This window comes from Hemiscyllium ocellatum, chromosome 2, assembly GCF_020745735.1.
Source record: "Hemiscyllium ocellatum isolate sHemOce1 chromosome 2, sHemOce1.pat.X.cur, whole genome shotgun sequence".
In the NCBI taxonomy this organism is placed as follows: Eukaryota; Metazoa; Chordata; class Chondrichthyes; order Orectolobiformes; family Hemiscylliidae; genus Hemiscyllium; species Hemiscyllium ocellatum.
The window spans coordinates 110,772,908-110,794,165 of NC_083402.1; the positions used below are offsets into that span (position 1 = coordinate 110,772,908).

At 42.0% G+C, this 21,258-nt stretch overlaps 1 protein-coding gene across 1 annotated transcript in view; it reads right to left on the reverse strand.

Annotated features, from left to right (window-relative positions):
* Positions 1 to 18,537: 18,537 nt before the first annotated feature.
* LOC132828552 (neuronal acetylcholine receptor subunit beta-4-like) overlaps positions 18,538 to 21,258 on the reverse strand; it is a 52,923-nt gene continuing 50,202 nt past the window's right edge. Inside the window, exon 6 of the mRNA XM_060845655.1 lies at positions 18,538 to 18,717. Within this exon, the coding sequence (XP_060701638.1) occupies positions 18,565 to 18,717 (153 nt within the window). The 3' untranslated portion in view covers positions 18,538 to 18,564. The remainder of the gene's footprint in view (positions 18,718 to 21,258) is intronic.

Here is a 21,258-nt window from a genome sequence, read left to right on the forward strand (position 1 = left end):
GCAAGGCGTTTAATAAGGTTCCCCATGAAAAGTTCACTCAGAAAGTAAGGTGACATGGGATACAGGGAAATTCAGCTGTCTGGATACAGAATTGGCTGGCCCATAGAAGACAGAGGGTGGCGGTAGATTCAAAGTACTCAGCTTGGAGCTCAGTGACCAGTGGTGTTCTGCAGGCATCGGTTCTGGGACCTCTGCTCTTTGTGATTTTTATAAATGACTTGGATGAGGAAGTGGAAGGGTGGGTTAGTAAGTGTGTTGATGACACAAAGGTTGATGGAGTGGTGGAGTGTGGGGGGCTGTTGTCGGTTGCAACAGGACATTGACAGGATGCAAAACTGGGCTGATAGGCGGCAGATGGAGTTCAACCTGGAAAAGTGTGAAATGATTCATTTTGCAAGGTTGAATTTGAATACAGGTTACAGGGTTAAAGGCAGAGTTCTTGGCAGTGTGGAGGAACAGAGGGATCTTGGAGTCCATGTCCTCAAAATGGCCACCCAAGTTGATAGGGTTGTTAAAAAGACGTATGGTGTGTTGGCTTTCATTAGCAGATTAAGAGCCCTGAGATTATGCTGCAGCTCTATCAAGGTCTATAGAGTTCTGGTCACCTCATAGGAAGAATGTGGCAGTTTTAGAGAGGGTGCAGAGGAGACTTACCAGGATGCTGTCTGAACTGGAAGGCATGTCTTATGAAGAAAAGTTGAGGGAGCTAGGACTTTTCTCACTGGAGCAAAGAAGGATGCAAGGTGACTTGATAGAGGTATTCAAAATGGTGAGAGGCATCGAAAGAGTGAATAGTGAGCAACTTTTTCCAAGGGCATAAATGGCTATCACAAGGGGCCATAATTTTAAGGTGATTAGAGGAAGGTTTAGGAGAGATGTCAGAGGTCAGTTCTTTACACAGTGCGTTGAATGCACTGCCAGCAGTGGTTGTAGAGTCAGATACATTAGGGACATTTAAGCAAATCCTATATAGGCACAGGGATGATAGTAAAATGAAGAGTATGTAGGATAGTTTGATCTTAGAGTAGGATAAAAGGTCGGCACAATATCGAGTGCCATGTTCTATATTCTATGTTTTATGTTGTATGGTATTATCACCATGCTAAATGTAGTAAACTTCAAATAGATTCAGTATTTCAAAACTGGAATCAATGAGGCACTGTGGGCCACCAGCAGCAGCAGAATTGTACTCCAATGCAATCTACAACATTATGGCCTGGCATATCCTTCACTCTCTCAATACCATCAAGCCAGGGGATTCACCCTGCTACAATGAAGAGTGGTGGAGGGAATATCAGAAGCAACACCGGGTATACCTAAAAATGAGTTGTCAACCTGATGAAACTACAGAACAAGACTATTTGTGTGCCAAACGGCATAAGCAGCAAGTTTGCGACAGAGCTAATTAATTCCACAATCAGTGGATCAGCTCTGCAGCCCTGCAACATCCCGTTGTGAATGGTGGTGAACAATAAAAAAAAAACCTCTGGTGGTGAAGCTGCACAACTATTCCCATCTTCAATAATCGAGGCACCCAGCACATCGGTACAAAAGATAAGATTGAAGCTTGTACAACAATCTTCAGTCAGAAATGCCAAGTGGATGATCCATCTTGGCCTTCTTCTGAGGTCTCTGACATCACAGATGCTAGTCTTCAGGAAATTCAGTTTACTCCATGTGATATCAAGGAATGGCATTGGATTAGTAAAGGCTACAGACCCTAACAACATTCTGGAAACAATATCTAAAGCTTGTGCTTCAGAACTTGCCACACTTCTCGCCAAGCTGTTCCACCGAGTCCAATTTTGTTAGGATACTTCCATGCTACAGTCAGTCAAATGCAGCCTTGATGTGAACTCACGTCTGTAATAATGCTGACAAGAAAGTACAAGAAATCTAATCTGGCCAATTAGTAAAACGATAGGGTGTGTCATCACAGTGTTATAAAGCAACCCTTGTATTGTAACAACCTGCTCTCTGATATTCAGTTTAGATTCCTGTAGGGCCATTCAGTTGTTGACCTCATTACTACCTTGGTTCAGACATGGACAAAATAGTTGAATTTCAGAGGTGACTTTACATCAAGGCCGCATTTGACTGAATGTGGCATGAAAGAATTAAGGGCTACGCGGAGAATGCGGGTAAGTGGAGTTGAAATGCCCATCAGCCATGATTGAATGGCGGAGTGGACTCGATGGGCCGAATGGCCTTACTTCCACTCCTATGTCTTATGGTCTTATGGTCTTAAAGAGACCATCTGCTCTGCGACTCCCTCATCAGGTCCACACCTCCCACCAGCCCACACCCCACTCCAGGCACCTTTCCCTGCCACCACAGTAAGTGCAAAACCTGCGCCAACACCATTCCCCTCACCTCCATCGAAGGCCCCAAGGGATCCTTCCACATCTGTCAGAAATTTACCTGTACCTCTACCAATGTCATCTACTGCATTTTTTGCACCAGTGTGTCTCCTTCACATTGGGTAGACAGCATGTCTTCTTGCAATCGTTTCAGAGAAAATCTCTGGGACACCCACACCCACCAATCCCACCAACCCATGGCTGAACATTTCAACTCCCCCTCCCACTCCGTCAAGGACATGCAGGTCCTGGGACTCCTCCACTGCCAATCCGTTACCACCCGATGCTTGGAGGAAGAACACCTCATATTCCACCTTGGGACCCTGCAACCACATGGGATAAATGTAGATTTTTAATAGCTTCCTCATTTCCCCTCCCCCCACATTATCCCAGTCCCAAGCTTCCAACTCTGCACCGCCCTCCAGACCTGTCCATCACTCCCGCCTCTGACCTATCACCTTCTCCCTCACCTTCATGCACCTCTCACTTTCTCAGCTACCTTCCCACAAACCCCATCCTCTCCCATTTATCTCTCAGCCCCGACCCTCAAGCTTCATTCCTGATGTCTGAAACATCGATTCTGCTGCTCCTCTGATGCTGCCTGACCTGCTGTGCTTTTCCAGTGCCGCACTCTTGACCATGAAAGAGTCCTAGCAAAATTGGAGTCAGTGAGAATTGGAGGAAACCTCTCCATTGGCTGCAGTGATATCTGGAACAAAGGAAGATGGCTTTGATCATGAGAAACCAGTCTTCTAAATTTCAAGCAATCTCTTCAAGTTTCCTGATCATTGCGTCCTCGGCTTAACTATCTTCAGCTGCTTCACAGATGACCTTCCTCTATTATAAGTTCAAAGGTATTTTGCTGATGTTTGCACAGTTTCAACATCATTTGCAACTCTTCCGATACTGAAACAGTCATATCCAAGTACTGCATATCCTGGACAATAGTCAGGTTTGGCGGACAAATATTAATTGGTTGCCATACAAGGACTAGTCAATGACCATTTCCAACAAGAGTGAATTGAATTATTGCTCCTTGTCATTCACAACATTACCATCACCACATTTCTCATTATCAACATCCTGGGTGTTATCATTGGCCAGAAATTGAAATGGACTAGCCATGTAAATACTGTGGCTACAAATGTGGGTCACTTAGAATCCTGCAATGCATAACTCATTCTTAATTCCTCAGAGTCCAACATCTACAAGGCACAAGTCACACGAGTGCTGGAATATGTCTTACTTGTCTGGATGGTTACAACTCCAATAACGTTCAAGAAGCTCAACACCATCCAGAGCAAAATAGCTTACTAGATTGGTACCACCCCCACAAGCATTCATTCCCTCAGCAACTGTGCACCATTTTAGGTATCTGCTGATAATGTTGAAAATACCTTTGTGAACTCCAAATTGCGTACATTTGTCACAAGAGCACAGGAACATTCAAATCTCATAGCCAGTGAGTTATGAACCAAGAAAAAGAGAAGGAAACAAACAAAAAAGAAAAAAAGAGGCAAGTAAAGTTAAAGGTGAGAAAGACAATGAGAAGATAAAAAGCTGAGGAGACTGCACTAGTATTTCTTGATTGTCTTTTGTGACCCATATAATGAATACTACCTTTAAATAGATTTATCGTTTTAGTAATGAGGTGGTGTCTTCAGACTTTCACTCAGGAATAAAAGTTTCACACTTCATCATGACAATTTCTCACAGTTCTGTGATAACACAAGAAATACTATCAGGATGAGGAAGTTGTGAGTATTCACATCACTTCAAGGTCAATTTCAGGCCAAGCAAATCAAACATTTTGTGCAAAGAAGCAGGAAAAAAATATTTTTAATCAGTTTTCTACTCTGTTTAAACTGTAAAGCAATAATAACAAAGGAAGTAGCTTGAGCACAGAATGGGCTGGTTTTGCAAACCTTTGCTCTCGAACATGGAGCCTTGCTTGACAGGAATGCAGTTTGGGTAACACTCACAGTGTTCTTGGCATTCCCAAAATTGGTCACTCGCCAGATTCTCCAGTTAAAGGTCCCCACAGAATAAAGCTCCAAGCTGGGAGCCAGCCAAAGGGTGAAATATTCCCAGCATCTGAAAGTCATGCATAATGGTGAGAAATTTGGGAAAATATGGCGAGAATGAAAAATTAGATTCTTGGCATCAAGAAAAAGAAGTTTCTGAATTTCTGCTTTAGCCATCAATAGTTAGATGGGGCTCTTTCTGATAAATAGAGAAGGTGCTCATCTAATGCTCTTGTTATTTCCCAAATTTGCCTACTTTATACACAAACTGCTATTTTCACAGATACAGATGAAAAACTAGATTATAGTTCCCAACATGAAAGTAAGAATGGCAACTAAAGAGAGAAAGTAGAGCTAACCTTTTGAGTCCATTGACTTCACCAATACTTCCTGCTTCCTTGGGAAAGCAACCAACGTAATCAAAGGCCCCTCCCTCCCGAGTTATATTCTCTTCCACCCTCTTCTATCGGGGAGAAAATATAAAAGTTTGAATACACTACAAACAAATTCAAGAACAGCTTCTTCCCCGCTGTTATCAGACTTGTGAACGGACCTCTCAAGTGTTAATTCTGATCTCGCGCCCTCTGTACCCTCACTGTAGCTGTAAAACTGTATTCTGCATTCTGTTCTGCCACCCTGATGCACTTTATATGGTATGATCTGCCTGTATAGCACGCAAAACAACATTTTTCACCGTATCTCAGTACATGTGACACCAATAAATCAAACTCAAACTCAAACCCTTCTTCAGAATTGTTAGTAGCTGGAAAAGATGGTATATGTGCTGAAGACATGGGATGGAGGAAGGGGTGTGGAAGGAGTGAGTGGATAGAGGAGATGGAGTCCAAAAGAGAGAGAACATCTGTTAGGCAGACAAAGGGACAGATAACGCCAATTTGTGCTCTCAAATTCAACCCTGACTTTGTAATCACGCCTCCTAACAAGGGTGGCAGCACAAGGAAATTGTTGTCTTGTGTATTGACCTTTACATTACAAAAGCTAAGCACCAGCTTCCTATCTCCCCTGACAACAACAGAACGTCAGGCAGTCATTAATCTCATCTTATCTGGGGATTGGTCCAATGCAACTTCCAAGCTCATAGTCCACACAATGGCCTCTTCTACCTCCTCCCAAACATCCACAAACAGGATTGCCTGGGCAGACCCAATGTTTTTGCCTGTTCCTGCTCCATGAAATTTATCTCTCCCTACCTGGACTCCATTGATTTCTCCCCTTGTGCAGTTCTTTCTCACTTGCATCTGCAATTCTTCTGATGCTTTCTATCAGTTTCAGAATTTCCGGTTCATGGGCAGCAGCCGCCTCCACTTCACAATGGACCTGTATTCCCTTTACACACACATCCCCCGTCAGGATGGTCTTAGGGCTCTCTGCTTCTTCCTGGAAAAAAGTCTCCATTCACCACCACCCTCCTTCCACTTTGCTGAGCTCATCCTCACTGACGTCAACTCCTCTTTACCTCCTCTCACTTTCTTCAAAACAAAGGTGTGGCCATGGGCTCCAATTATAACTGGTTGTCCTTGTTCTGATCTTACTCAGTCGCTCCCCACAATTCTTTTTCCAGTACATCGATTACATTATTGGTGCTGATTCCTTCGCTCATTCGGAATTGGAAGAATTTCTCAATTGTTTCCAATTTCTACCCTGCTCTCACCTTCAGCTGGTTCATCTCAGACTCTTCTCTTCTCTTTCCTTCTGTTTCTGTTTCTGCAGTTAGCTGGGGCATGGATATCCATTGCAAACCCACCAACTCCCACAGATACCTCAACTATACAGCCTCATACCCAGCTCCTTTTTCTCCCAGTTTCTCTGTCTCTGTTGCATCTGATGATGCCATCTTCTGCAGGGGGCCTCAGAAATGACCACTTTATTCTGCACTCAATGATTCACCACGACCATGAATTGCAATGTCCTTTATCATGTTTGAACCATTTCTTGCACTTCTACCCTCACCCTACCTCTTTCATCCCACAATATAGATAGGGCCCCCAGTCCTCACTTTCAACCCCACCAGCATCTACATACAAAAAGCATAAGGTGCCATTTGTGCCACCGCCAGTGGGATACCACACCAGATACATATTCCCTTCCCCGTCCTTGTCAGCATTCCAGGACACACCTCCCCACACCCCTTCAGCTTTACAGAACACCTATGTTCTGTCTGCAAAAATGATCCTGTGATTCCAGTTGCCTGCCTCTTCAATACATCCCCATGTTCCCTCGCTAACGTCTCTGACTCAGACTTGCTGCAGTGCTCCACTGTGCCTCAGCACAAGTTAAAAGAATAGCATCTCAGCATCTCATTTTCTGCTTGGTGACCCCACATTCTTCAGGACTCAATATTGAGTTGAATAATTTTAGAGACTGAACATGTCCTTTCATGTCCTTTACCTACCCCCACACTCCAGGCCCTATCATGACATGGACAACTTTTTTCACAAAAAGTGTGGTACTGGAAAAGCACAGCTGGTCAGGCAGTATCTGAAGAGCAAGAGAGTCAACGTTTTGAGCATTAGCTTTTCATCATTCCAGCACCACATTTTTTGACTCTGATCTCCACCATCTGCAGTCCTCACTTTCTCTAATTTTTTGCACAGCCAACTTATTGTCATCTACTGATGGTCCCCATTATCATATTTTCTTTCTCCCTGACATACCATCATCTATCCCTTTGCCTGCCAAACTCTTTCTCTTTCGGGATTCCATCTCAGCTTATCCGCTAACTCTTAACTACTTTCAGTTTGAAGAAGGGTCACTGAACTTGTAATGTGAACTCTTGTTTTCTCTCCACAGATGCTACCAGACCTGCTGAGTTTCTCCAGCAATTTCTTTTTGTGTTTCAGATTGCTAGCATCCAAGATTCTTTGTTTTATGAAAGTAAGAGTTGTAACTTGGTGGCTGGCGTGTACTCGAGATATTTATCTTGGTCAGGACCCTCTGTCCTTGGACATCAGAGTCAGCAAAGCACCAGCCTTACTACATCATCATGGCACATCTCTGACTAACTTATAATACAATTCAACACTTCAATACTGCATTCTGGAGTTCACTGACACCTTATATTGCAATGATGCTGCCAGGTTGCTTTGCGCACAGTATCATGCATCTATCTTATGCACTGGATAAGGATCCATCTCAGGACTCTTGATTTGCTTTCTTAGCATTCACTTATATTGTGCTGACTTGGACATGAAATTCTTTGCTTTGCTTTTTAATGCATTGTTGTTTCATTCAAAGTACACAGGCTGACAGTACTTCCAGGTTAACTTGCTTTTTAGTGCAGACAGAAAATCAGATAACTTGTCATGTTTACCAACACTTAACAGACAAGGAGGTGGACATATTGCTGTATAGCTCCATACAATGTCAATGTCAAACCTGCAGCACGTGCCCACTACTTACATTGCAAACACACTGTATATGTTTCAACCACATGGCTATGTCTCAAAGTCTAAGGTGAGTGGTGCTTAATCGAGCCAAGGGGCTATTTTAGTCAGCAGGCGCTGCCACAGTTAGTGATCTCAGCCCAGGGCATGGCACCACAGATAGTCGAGCACTTGGTGAGATCAGGGTACAGGGATCTGTATCCTTACATTCTAGGTATTAGGCCAAATCAGTCCTGGGGGTTGAGTCCAACCAGTGTGGGGATTATGAATAAACCAGTCAAGGAAACTGCACAGAAATCAGTCAGAGAGCCGGTCCAACCTCAGTTGGGGATGTCCTCTCATGTCAATCCTGCAATGGGCCACGGTCAATTCCTCAGAGCTGCACACATCAAGGAGGGTTTCCTGGGAGTGGGATGTTAGAAGAGTGCAATCTTATTTCCAAGTATTTAGGGAAGTCAATGTAAGAATTGGAAGCAGCATGCTGGGATGCTGAGAAGGGAATCACTATGAAGTGGGGCTGGGGTAGCAACTCTATATATAAAGGCAGAAGCCAACATAACAATTGGAGGGCACATGGTCATTTAGGAGGGGAGAGTATTTATTGAAGGTCACCATCAAATTAGAGGAACAGTACTATGTAGTACACCTAGGTTTCAGAGTTAAATTAGAGACCTCAGTAGTTGGGGAAAAGAGTCGTCTGGGAATGTGGGAGTTCAAAGCTGATGAGGTTGACAGGGACTGCAAGGCAAGAGCAACATTAAATGGTGGTGGTGGGGCGGGGTATCCAGTATAACTGGTGGAGACTGCTGCTTCACTCTCTGGGGCTCACAGTGGAAAGCCTTATGTTCTCAATTCTCAAATGTGCAATGCAAATGAAAAATAGCTGACTGCACATACAGAGTGAATGAACTAAACTATGTTTGTTTTGGTTGGTCTGCAGGAGTGTCTCCATTTGTGGGTGATATGAGGCCCTTCAAGGGCAAATTGCAATAAACAGGCTCTCAGAGAATTGAAGTTCAACACACCTACACTCACAAAACACTGTATGTGCAGCTCATGCATTGGCCAATTATGTATGTTACAAAATCCTGGGCTATAAGCGACTGAAGGGTGAAATAAATTAAAATTAAAAACACAGGAACAACCTTAGCACTATAAGGATAGCAAGGATGTAAAGTTTTATAATAGAAAAGACCATAGTATGGAAGAGTATTGACAGTCTATACACACACATTATGACAGATGTCCAGGAGCAATAAATGGAAGATACAAAGTATTGCACTGCCCCTTCCTCACCCACCATTATTGAGAAACTGCTGAGACCTGTCTTCAGCTAAGAAATGCATCTATTAGCTATGAAGGGGAGAAAACTGCAAGGTTTAGGTCAGTATCTTTGAGATAATAGATAGATGAAGTCCAGAGTATAATGAGGTCTTTATGGGTAACAAAGGAGGACCTGCGCACAGCTTGGGCAGATAATTCAAACTGTTTGGAGCCAGCCAGCAGGCCCTTTCGAGACAAACCAGGACACATCACCAGGGTAACCTGAAGTCATGATTGGGCTTGAACCTTCTGACCAATTAGGACATTACACGTCATTTCGTAATAGTTAATGAGAAAGTTAGGCACTTAGCATGATGAAGGATGGAACTACAATATGGTACTATTAGGAAAATATGTAAACCTTTTATTATCTTGAGGGAATATATATTTAGTTTTGACTGAATTTATCCCACTTAACTGTTATAAGGTTGTGTTTTGGGTTAAGGCTTAAATAAAACAAAGAACTGCAGAAGCTGGAAATTTGAAACAAAAATAGAAATTGCTGGAGACCCTTAAAGGTCACTGGATTTAAATATTAACTCTGTGTTCTCTCTACAGATACTGCAAAACCTGCTGAATTTCTCCAGCAATTTCTGTTTTTGCTTTGTTTAAGTCTGTCTGAATTGTGAACAATCAGACTCAAACACTAAGTGAGCAGTTAGAACATGCAACATATACTATAAAGCTAGTGATGAGTAGGTTGTTTGTCTGAAATGGGTGTGTAACTGTATTTTGTGTATAAAGGCCATGCATATGTGCATGTGTAACTCAATGGACAGTCTTTGAATTGCTCCCTGCATGCATGTGAATAAACCATATGTATCTTGGATTTGGACTGCTCAGTGACACCTCTATTATTTAACATTATTTTACTGATCATCACAAATTAATCCTAGTATTCCCTGTGAAACCTTTAAAGCGTCATGCATGATCTACAGTTCACAAACACCCTCCAAGGCATCATAGGCTGCCCAAGGGTATGGCGTTTCTTTTCTCTTACATTGTACCGGATGTCAGAAAACAGATTTATATGAAATCTTTCATTTCTTGGGTGATGTGATGATCGGGATGGGACAAGGTTTCAGTAATCCCTTGGTATTTATCATCTCCGACTATATATGCACAACATGTCTAGTGCTCCACACATCTGAATAAAGTCTAATGATTAAATTTCTACAGTGTGGACACAGGCCCTTTGATCCAACAAGTCCACACCAACTCTCCAAACAGTAACCCACCCAGATCCATTTCCCTCTCACTAATGCACCTAACACTATGGGCAATTTAGCATGGCCAATTCACCTAGCCTGCACATCTTTGGACTGTGGGAGAAACTGGAGCACCCGGAGGAAACCTATGCAGACACAGGAAGAATGTGCAAACTTCACACAGACAACTCTGGAATCGAACCTGGGACCCTGGTGCTGTGAGGCAACAGTACTAACCATCAAGCTAGTGCCGTCCATATGTCAAGGCAACCAGTTAGGGGCATCCCAGTGCCCTTTTCAGGAGCTTTTTTGTTTCTGAAATTCTCCAATGGGATAATGGGAACAATCCCCAATCCAGCAACATTAGGTACTATCATTGGTCTGGTAGCTGTGCAGCAAGCCCAACACCATTCACTACTGGCTTCCAAACAGTCTCTACATGAAGGAGGTCCAGCTGAAGTTCCCCTCAGGATGTAAAGGAGGTACAGGAGGCCCAGAGTCTGTTGTCCTCACTGTCATTCCCTGCAGATGAGCGAGGCACAAGATTGCAACATTCTGTGGATATTCTAGGCCACTACCACTTAGGAGTTGATAGCTATCCAATTCCAGTGGCTGTCAAGGTGACACATAATTTTTATATTACTGACTGCTTTTAAAGATCCAATGGGAACTTGTGTGGGACCTTTCAATCCTCAACCTATAAATATATCAAGGCTGTTTCCAATGCAATTTGTGCAGGATGACACTGTTTCAGTTCATTTCCCTGTGATGAGGTCAGTACTGTAACCTGGGCAGTATGATTTGCTAATGTAGCTAGCTTCCGCTAAGTGCAGGGTGCTATAGACTGTAAACATGTCCCATTGAGAGTGCTATATTATTAAAATCAGCTTATATTGTAGTAGTACAAAAGAGCAGCAGCTGGTCAATATGCAAGTCTCCTGTGATCATCATGACCACATTTTGAAGTCTGTCCCAGACTTGGGCAGATGGCGTCGGGGGTGTTTGTGGCTGTAGGGTGCAGACATGCATAGATTGCCCCTGCCAGATGCAGGCTTTGACTCAGCCTCAACTCCAAGAGGTTGGGACTCACAGGCAGGCTCAAAGTGAAAGGACCAACACCACGGAGTCTCCTGGGAGGAGACTTTTGGGGGGTAGGGCCCTGTGTGTGGTTCGTCTTCTACCTGGGTGTTTACATTGTCTCCTTGAGGGTGAAAGGTGCCAGGAATATGGTTGAGGTCTCTTATGTGCATCTCACCTTGCTGTTGATGCAGAGCCCCTGTGATTACAGCAAAGGAATTCAGATCTTTCTGCATCTCCTTCAGCCACTGATTATTCTGCTGGGCATGGCCACTGCCAACTTGTTCATGGAGACATTAAGGTGTCTCACATCAGAGTCATCATGGTACTGGGCACCTCCAATCTTCAGTACAGTTTCCCAAAGGTATCAGCCAAACCTGCCTGTGCCATTGTGATCAGCTGTACATTTGCACAAATGGCTGACACCAGGAGGTTCTCTCCTCTTGGGGCTGAGCAGTGCTTGGAATGTCAAAGACTGGGGCATTTCTCCCTTGGCCTGCTGCAGTGATGTGCTGAGCAAAATGTGCTCCAGAGTTGAATCTGACTAATGTTCCCACTGAGGTGAAAGTATGTGAGCTAATGGAGAGTACAGGAGGGAATCTTGATGGCGCATCCTCTGAAGAATCTTTCCAGCCATATTGTGGCTCATGTTCTCCTGTGATGAGAGGAAAGGAGTGATTGAGTGAGATACAAGTGGCTGGTAAAACGGATAGTGTTGGTGCAGATTGTGGGGAGGGGTGAAACAGAGGAATGGGAGATGGTGAGGCGTTCAGTGTGATTCAGAAACAACAAGGGCATGAAGGATTAATAGTTCAGGAGCACTGGGTGGGTGAAAGTCATTGAGGAAAGATGTTGTATGTAATAATGAGAATGGTAAACCATGAGCCTTGAAAGGGTTAGCTGCAGTGCTATTGCAAAGTATCAGAAGGAAGATGGTGGCACTTAAACTTGCAGAGTACAAAACATCATGCACATTCTAGTGGAATTGATGCACAGTCCTCCATCAAATGTGGCATCCACATTTACTTCCTGGCAAGTTTGGACCATGCTGCCAGGATCTGATGCTGTGGTCTCCTGAAGAAACAGACATCCCTCTTCTCCTCCTCCATCTACCAGAAACTCCTTGTCCATGTAGGCAAAATGGGGTATAAATTTGCCCCTCTTAGACATGGCCTTTCTAATGAAGAGCAATGTGAAGTACTGAACCTGGCGTACAGTGGTGAAAATAGTGTACAACTGGGGTTTACATATGATGGGTGCCTGCAGGTTGAATTCCAGAAAGTGCCGGTACTGGTGAGCACTATCACTGCTGCTCAGTGTAAAACTACATGGAGAGGTGCCTTGGGGCCAGATGCCGTACTTAGTGAGGTGAGCAGTGGAAACTAATGTGAGAAAAATCACCAGGGTAATTCAAAACGCCCAAAATTAACACAAACTAGGGGAAAATTCAGCCGGAGTTCCCATTTGAGGCTGTCAGATCACAGTGGGTTTGTCTTGTCAGATGGTATGGCTGTATATGGCTTCTCTTCAATGATATTCATTTCCTCAACTGTTCCCCATTGTGCACTATGGGTACTATTTGTATCAAATTCTTGAATGTTTTAATTTAGCAATCACAGATGTGTTCAAAGTGGAAAGGAAATTTGAATTCCTTGGTTCATTCTATTTACACGTATTGTGGTTTGTTGAGGATGAGAAATGAGAAAAAAAAACACTTGCTCTGTTCCAAATTACAGAAAATATCCTGCATTACTGGTCCAATGGGATATGTGTGCACAAATCATAAATTGGTGTGACAGATAAGCAGCCAAGTCAATTAGAGTCATTCTGACAATTTAAGAAAAAAAGAGGTGACGGCTTTTCACATTAATGCTATGCTTCAGCATCCTGACTACTCAGTAATCCTGTGAGGCTTGCTCTGCCTGTCCTCTGTTATTTTCACTTTCCTTAATACACATCTCTGCTGGCTTGTGTGGAGACAGACACTGGCACCAAGTGGATAGCTAAATGCACATCTTTCTCATGTCAGTGGATTTAATAAAGGAAAAGCTGGAAGGAAGGATTTCTGCAGACAAGACGTTAAGGTGATAACTCCAAAAAGAAGTAAAAAGATACTTGTAGCTACATACACTTTACATGATGTGCATGTCTGCCTCAAAAAAGATCACAAAGAAAAACATACGGGGAAGCACTGATTTTGTGCATTCATAACAGGACTGAGCTTGAGCTAACAAAATGAATGCGTGAATGAGTGAGGATTTTACAAGCATTCAAGAACATTTATTTAAAAGTATATTATTTAACGACAGATGTTATTCAGGATCCGTGCATTGGTGCATTGGCCCATATTTTCAAATGAATAGATTGAAAACAGCTAAGGCAAAGACCACACACCTTTGCACTAAATATGGACAAAACATAGAGAAAGGAGCTGAATTCCCCTCACAGTCCAAAGATTTGCAGGTTAGGTGAATCGGCCATTCTAAATTGCCCATAATGTTAAGTGCATTAGTCAGAGGGAAATGGGTCTGGGTGGGTTACTCTTCAGAGGGTCGGTATGGACTTGTTGGGCTGAAGGGCCTGCTCCCACACTGTACGGAATCTAATCTAATCGAAACTTCAGAGAGGAGGTGAGAGTGACTGCCCTTGGTAACAAGTTCACATTCGTCTGAGTGTGGCATCAAGCAGATCTAGGAAAACTGAAGTCAGTGGACATCAGGGCAAAAATTCTTCATTGGTGTCACATCTGGTAATAAAAAAGATGGTTGTAGCTGTTGGAGGTCAGTCATATCAGTTCCAGGGCATCTCTACAGAAGTTCCACAGGGTAGTGTCCTAAGCCCAATCACCTTCACATGACCTACCTTCAATGATCTACCTTCCAACAGAAGGTCAGAAGTGGGGATTTTGGTTGATGATTGTACAATGTTCAGCACCATACATGGCTCTTTAGCTACTAAATCTGACCATTTCCATCAGATTTCAAATGTTTGTGTATTGAAATACCTCGGTTCAGTAATGACATAAATACATAGATAAAGTAGAGGTGCAGCAGGCAATCAGGTCAATAAGAATTGACAGAAATAAGTACTTAATGCCCTCTGACAATCCCAAAACACAAGGTCCATACAATTAAAAAGACCATTTATTTCCAAAACAGTATATCAGCGACCCATTTTCTCCCCCATGGACAGCCCCATAATAGACAAGCTGTTGGTGGAAATTGTGACTGTCCGATCATTCGAAATCTTCAAGATCCATCTTTGGAATATATCCACTTGAAAATTAGCACCATGAGGTCAAGTGTCTTATGTCTGACATAGACATATTCATCTGTGATAGTGATATAGCTAAAGCAGATGCAAGAAGACATGTTGGTCTTTATTGGAAGACAATTAGAGTATAAGGATTATATAGGGATTGTTGAGTACCATGCACGCTTTTGACCTCCATATGTGAAAAAGGGCATACTTGCTGTGGAGGCAGTCTGACGAGGGGTCACTGGGAAGTATCACCCTATCAGAAAAACCTGAATGCAACAGATTTCCATTCTCTAGCATTATTAGAATAAGAAGTGATCCAATTGAAACAGACAAGATTCTGAAGGGACTTGACAGGGTTGATGCTGAGAGGCTGTTTCCCTTAGCCAGGGAATCTAGAAACTGGTGTAAAGTCATAGCACAAGAGGTAAACCATTTATGATAGGTGAGGATAGATGGATACACTTGGGCTTGTAAATCATGGGATTCTTTACCTTAGATGATTGCGATGCTTCGTTGTTGAATGTTTTCAAAGTTGAAATAAATAGTTTTCAATCATCTGGGAATAAATGAAATGGGGGCCAGGCAAGAAAGTGTCGTTCAGGCAAAGATCAACCATGAGTATGGTACTTAACAAAAGAGCAAGCTCAAGGGTCTATATAGTCTACTCCTGCTGTTATTTCCTGTATTCTTGTTTTCTTATCCTTTGTTTATTCTCCTTTTTAACTTCTAAACCCATGAATTGAAAATTCATTGAATAACATAATATTTTGTTAATATTGGTAGTAGTAATATAAAATCTGCATTTAAAAGCATATTTTCCGTCAGGGCTGAATGTAACGGGTTCTCAATGTCCATGTTATATGCCAGAATAAGTAGACCATGTGAAACAGGCATTAGCAGGTAATACGTGAAATTCTATGCAAGTTGCATTAGACGCAATTGTGTGTGCTAATTAAAATCTCACACTCCAGGCCCCTCAGGAAAGGACATGATTTATGAATACAAAGGGGAGTCAACAAATTATAGTCCTGTGCCATTTCCTGTGCCCCTAGAGATCAAATCTGGATAGTGACTGTGAAACAGAAGAATGAAAGCTGAATGGTGCAGAAGTAACAGTCCTTTCTAGTTGAAGGAAGAGTTTTGGTATTTCTGCATTTGTGATGCTCACATTTACCATTAAGATTTATGTTTAAGTGAAAGGGTGATTTCTCTATGAAATAAGACCTTCAGATAGCTTTACAAAAGGTAACATTTGTTCAAATATTTTTTGTATGTACATGCAAATATTATGGCTTTTCAATAACATCAATTCCTCCTTTTTTTCTCTGTTGACAGTACTATATACTCAGATTTTAATCTTGTATGAGCTCATGACCAAACAAAAATATTTGACATTGAAAAGCTGGCCTTAGTGAATTTGTGTGGAACATACCTGCAACCTGAGGATTGTAGTTAAAAAAAAGTCTGTAGATAAATTGGGAGCAATAAACCAATGTACATGGAACCCAGAATCTTAATAGAGCATAAGTTCACCTCAGTCTGGTATTGCAACATATGTCTGGAAACTCCCAGGTTTGATCGTTAGCATTTACTGATTTAATCTGTTTGAATGAGGTTCTTGTAAACAACAGTTCAAGTGTGTCTCTTAATATTAGAGACAGATCCAATGTTGGTAAGAATAGAATAATCTGACACGAAAATGTGTTGCTGGAAAAGCGCGAGTAAAAAATTAGGTTTGCAGATGCTGGAGATCACAGCTGAAAATGTGTTGCTGGTCAAAGCACAGCAGGCCAGGCAGCATCTCAGGAATAGGGAATTCGACGTTTCGAGCATAAGCCCTTCATTAGGAATGAGAGAGAGTAGCCAAGCAGGCTAAGGTAAAAGGTAGGGAGGAGGGACTTGGGGGAGGGGTGATGGAGGTGGGATAGGTGGAAGGAGGTCAAGGTGAGGGTGATAGGCCGGAGTGGGGTGGGGGCGGAGAGGTCAGGAAGGAGATTGCAGGTTAGGAGGGCGGTGCTGAGTTGAGGGAACCGACTGAGACAAGGTGGGGGGAGGGGAAATGAGGAAACTGGAGAAATCTGAATTCATACCTTGTGGTTGGAGAACACCTCTGGGCCGCCCAGACCAACCAACCCAACCACCCCGTGGCTCAACACTTTAACTCTCCCTCCCACTCCACCGAGGACATGCAGGTCCTTGGACTCCTCCACCGGCAGACTCCTCTATATTGGGGAGACAGGCCGGTTACTTGCGGAATGCTTCAGAGAACACCTCTGGGCCGCCCGGACCAACCAACCCAACCACCCCGTGGCTCAACACTTTAACTCTCCCTCCCACTCCACCGAGGACATGCAGGTCCTTGGACTCCTCCACCGGCAGAACATAACAATACGACGGCTGGAGGAGGAGCGCCTCATCTTCCGCCTGGGAACCCTCCAACCACAAGGTATGAATTCAGATTTCTCCAGTTTCCTCATTTCCCCTCCCCCCACCTTGTCTCAGTCGGTTCCCTCAACTCAGCACCGCCCTCCTAACCTGCAATCTCCTTCCTGACCTCTCCGCCCCCACCCCACTCCGGCCTATCACCCTCACCTTGACCTCCTTCCACCTATCCCACTTCCATCGCCCCTCCCCCAAGTCCCTCCTCCCTACCTTTTATCTTAGCCTGCTTGGCTACTCTCTCTCATTCCTGATGAAGGGCTTATGCTCGAAACGTCGAATTCCCTATTCCTGAGATGCTGCCTGGCCTGCTGTGCTTTGACCAGCAACACATTTTCTGCTGGAAAAGCGCAGCTGGTCAGGCAGCATCCAAGGAGCAGGAGAATCGACGTTTCGGGCATAAGCCCTTCTTCCTGAAGAAGGGCTCAGGCCCGAAACGTCGATTCTCCTGCTCCTTGGATGCTGCCTGACCTGCTGCGCTTTTCCGGCAAGACATTTTCAGCTCTGATCTCCAACGTCTGCAGTCTGCACTTTCTCTAGAAAAATCTGACAGTTAATATAGAGGAAGGTTCCGAACATGTTCACTCACACATGGAGTTTTGAAAATGAAACTTTTATTGATGTTTGACATCCATTATCTCAGTGAGTCATAATGTATTCTATACAGTTTCACAAGTTTCTAGCAAATATCTGCTGCACTCATGGTTACAATAGTGTGGAATTGTAAACACATTTGGACTTAACAAGCTTCTAATGTGATTTCATTGGGAAGCTGAATTTGTAAAAGCAGCAGTTGTTCTACAAAATGCAAACAAACAAGCAATTCAATGGCACAAATAAAGTTACAAAGCATGAATTGCACACAACACCTGGATCAAAGGGGCATATACATATGCAGTGCTCAAGGCTTCCACCCCAAAGATTTGTCAATTAAGTTTGCGTGAAGACAATATCTTAATCTAAGTTAGTTGACCTGAACAGATAATTAGATATAAATTTTCTTGCTGTAGGATTGATAGTGTGAGTTAGAGAAGAATGACAATTGCTACAACATAATTTGCCATCAGAACTTTCTATTTGCTTTTTGTTGTATTTATCCCTATTAATCTCGCAATATTTGAATCAAGTATAATGCTAATCAAGTAATAGCAGGCACTCAAACCACTAAGTACTGTACTCCAATAATATTCAATTTTTAAACAAGAATAAGTCAAATCTGTTGCATATGGATTTGTGGCAAATTGGTTTTACCCTAACTCTATTGAAAAAAAAGAATAATCCAGAGAGGGCAATGATATCTGTTCCGTTAGCATTACAAACGAGCCATGTTTAAATTTAATGATCACTGGCATCATACAAGCTCCAACGTTGCAGTTCACTTTCACTGAGTATCTGTAAAGTGCACAGGTTTGGATGACTCTCATTTTCATTACCTTTTAAGTTTGGAAAATCATGCAAGGAAAAACAATTATTCCACATCAGAGAATGTATTTGGTGGGACGTGATTTTGAAATAAAGGTTGAAGATAGAGTCCTAATGTGCCAATTACACATACAAGCACAAATATCCACAAAAACAGACGATCGATTACCATAGCAACATACTTCCAGTCTTCAATGACCTGAAAAATAAAGAATAATTAATGTAGAAATGCAGTTCATTATAATGTTGAAAAAATATTACTAATAATTTACTGCTAGTGACATTTTTCCTTGGTCCTTTTTATAGCAGTGATGTCCACCCCAAAATCCAGACTTTCCACTCATTACTATCTGTCATATTTGAAAAGCCATGATGAGGAGAAGCCGGTGTAGGACTGGGGTAGACAAAATTAAAAATCACACAACACCAGGTTTTAGTCCAACAGGTTTATTTGAAAGCACTAGTTTTCGGAGTGCTGCTCCTTCATCAGGTAGCTGTGGAACAGGATCATAAGACACAGAATTTATAGCAAAAGATTACAGTGTCATGCAACTGCAATAATATATTGAATAAGACCTAGACTGCTGTTAAGTTTTACATCTTTCAGAATGGATTGCAGGTTTCAGTTCATTAATATGTAAATCCCAGAATTTCTTTTAAGTCACATTCTTAAGATAACCTAAGATTTTATTTTTAAAAAGTGAAATCTCAGCTCAGACAATACACTAAAGGTGTGAGGTTAGAGTCTGTCTGCATATTAATCTTGAGTCAGACTGGTTCTATTTCCAAATTAGGAATTTATAAAATATTACATGGATTGGCTGCCTGCAGATTCTGTGCTTTTTGCGCAAAATAGAATGTATCTGCAAATATGATTCTGCAAATGCTAATTCACCCCACACACTTGTATGAATGTGTGTGCGCATGACAGAGAGAGTGTGTGAGTGAGTACATGTGCTAAGGCACGGATAAGGAAAATTTTACATCCTACTGGAATTACCCCCTCAGTTTATTATATAATCCCAATTTCTTAAAGTGTTATTTGCTATCTATTACTCCAAGTAAATTATACCAATACCAGTTGTTAGCTCGCAAACAATCAGAAATTCCAGCCCAGTATTAAAATGTGTGCTGCTATTTTTGATGAAAAATTAAATGGTGGCTCACTATGCTCTCGCAGGGATGCATAAAAGACTCTTAGTCCTACTTTATAGAAGAGCAGGGTGAGTCATCACTAGTGTCCTGCTTAATACATTTATCTTTGAACAAAATCACTTGAGCAGAGTTTTTGGTCGCTATCGCCATGTTTTTTGTGGGTGCTTGCTGTGCACAAACTGCTGTGCTAACTTCTTTCCATTTTTTAAAACATTTACACTTCAAAGCATTCCTTTGGTCGTAAGATCCTGAGGACATAAAAATTGCTTTCAAAATGCATCTTACTTCTTTTTTAAGTAAAGAATTACAACAATTTCAATGATTTTTTCAAAAGTTAAAATGGGATACTGATGTAATTATCCTTTTTACATGTCACTTATTAATTTATATGCAATTTTTAATGAACGAGAAATATACTCTCAATGAATTTCTGAACAGGCAATAACATTTGAATTAAATTGATATGACTCCTCAGAGACTTACATTATTCAGGGCTAGGATTCCTTTAAGTACAACTTACTTAATTTTTGCATCTTACTTTGTTGCACTGGTCAGGGTACAATGTGCATGCAGATATCATTTAAAGGAAAGGATTTGACTTAGGCTCAGGATTTTCATTATCATATTTAAAAGATTCCTGCATTTGAAATACTTCAGGAAAGAAGTATTTCAGGAAAGACTTGGGACAGCCAAAGAAGTTATAGCCACTCAGACCTCAGATGAGTCTCCCCAATTTAAGATCCTGGATGAGGAAAATGACTAGCACCCCTTTTCTATTCATGCACCCCATTAGTTGGTTGCAAGAAGGTTGATTTACAAAGTATTTTTCTCCCTTCTCAATACCTTTTTTCCAGATTCAAATGAACTTATGTTTTAGTCAGACTTTCTTGAACTAACAAAAGCAGTGGATTTATTCATTCCTACTTCAGTACTAACACAACACACATAAACTGAGATTAAAGATACAAAGTGAGTCGAAAAAAAAGGTAAAAGTTTAAAAAAAGAGATTTGCGGATCAGTCTCTGAATTGTTCACAAAGAGTGTCCAGTTCAACATTGTGACCATTACAATGGAGGTTATCAGTAGCAATGACAATGTTGGTTAAACAATTTATTTGAATAATTTATCTTGGTTTGGAGGCTGGTGAAGTTCCTTTGTCTTGATGGCTCTTTTTTAACTGGTTTTCATCACTCAGATCGTTACCTGTAACTTAGGGGTAACTAGGCAATAATTTGTTTATGGTGACCTTCACAGCATGCTGAAGCTCAGACTCAATCTGGGATACACGCAAATACTCAGTCACATTAGTCTACCCCTCTAGAGTTGCAAATGTTTTTGTAACCCCTACTGTTGTGCATTCTTCCAGAAGGAAATACAAAAAAGTGCCTCCAGTTGCGCGGGGGATTGTCATCTTTGTCATCATAGGAAATCACTGCCAGTTTCAAATTTCTTTGACATATTCAAGTCTCATCAGTCCCACAGAATTTTTATTACATCTGCAGTAATCTTATCTCTGTGGAAGTCTTCTTCTTAATAATAAATTTTGGAATTGAGAGCTAAAAAATGCTAGTAGAGTTTTGGATTT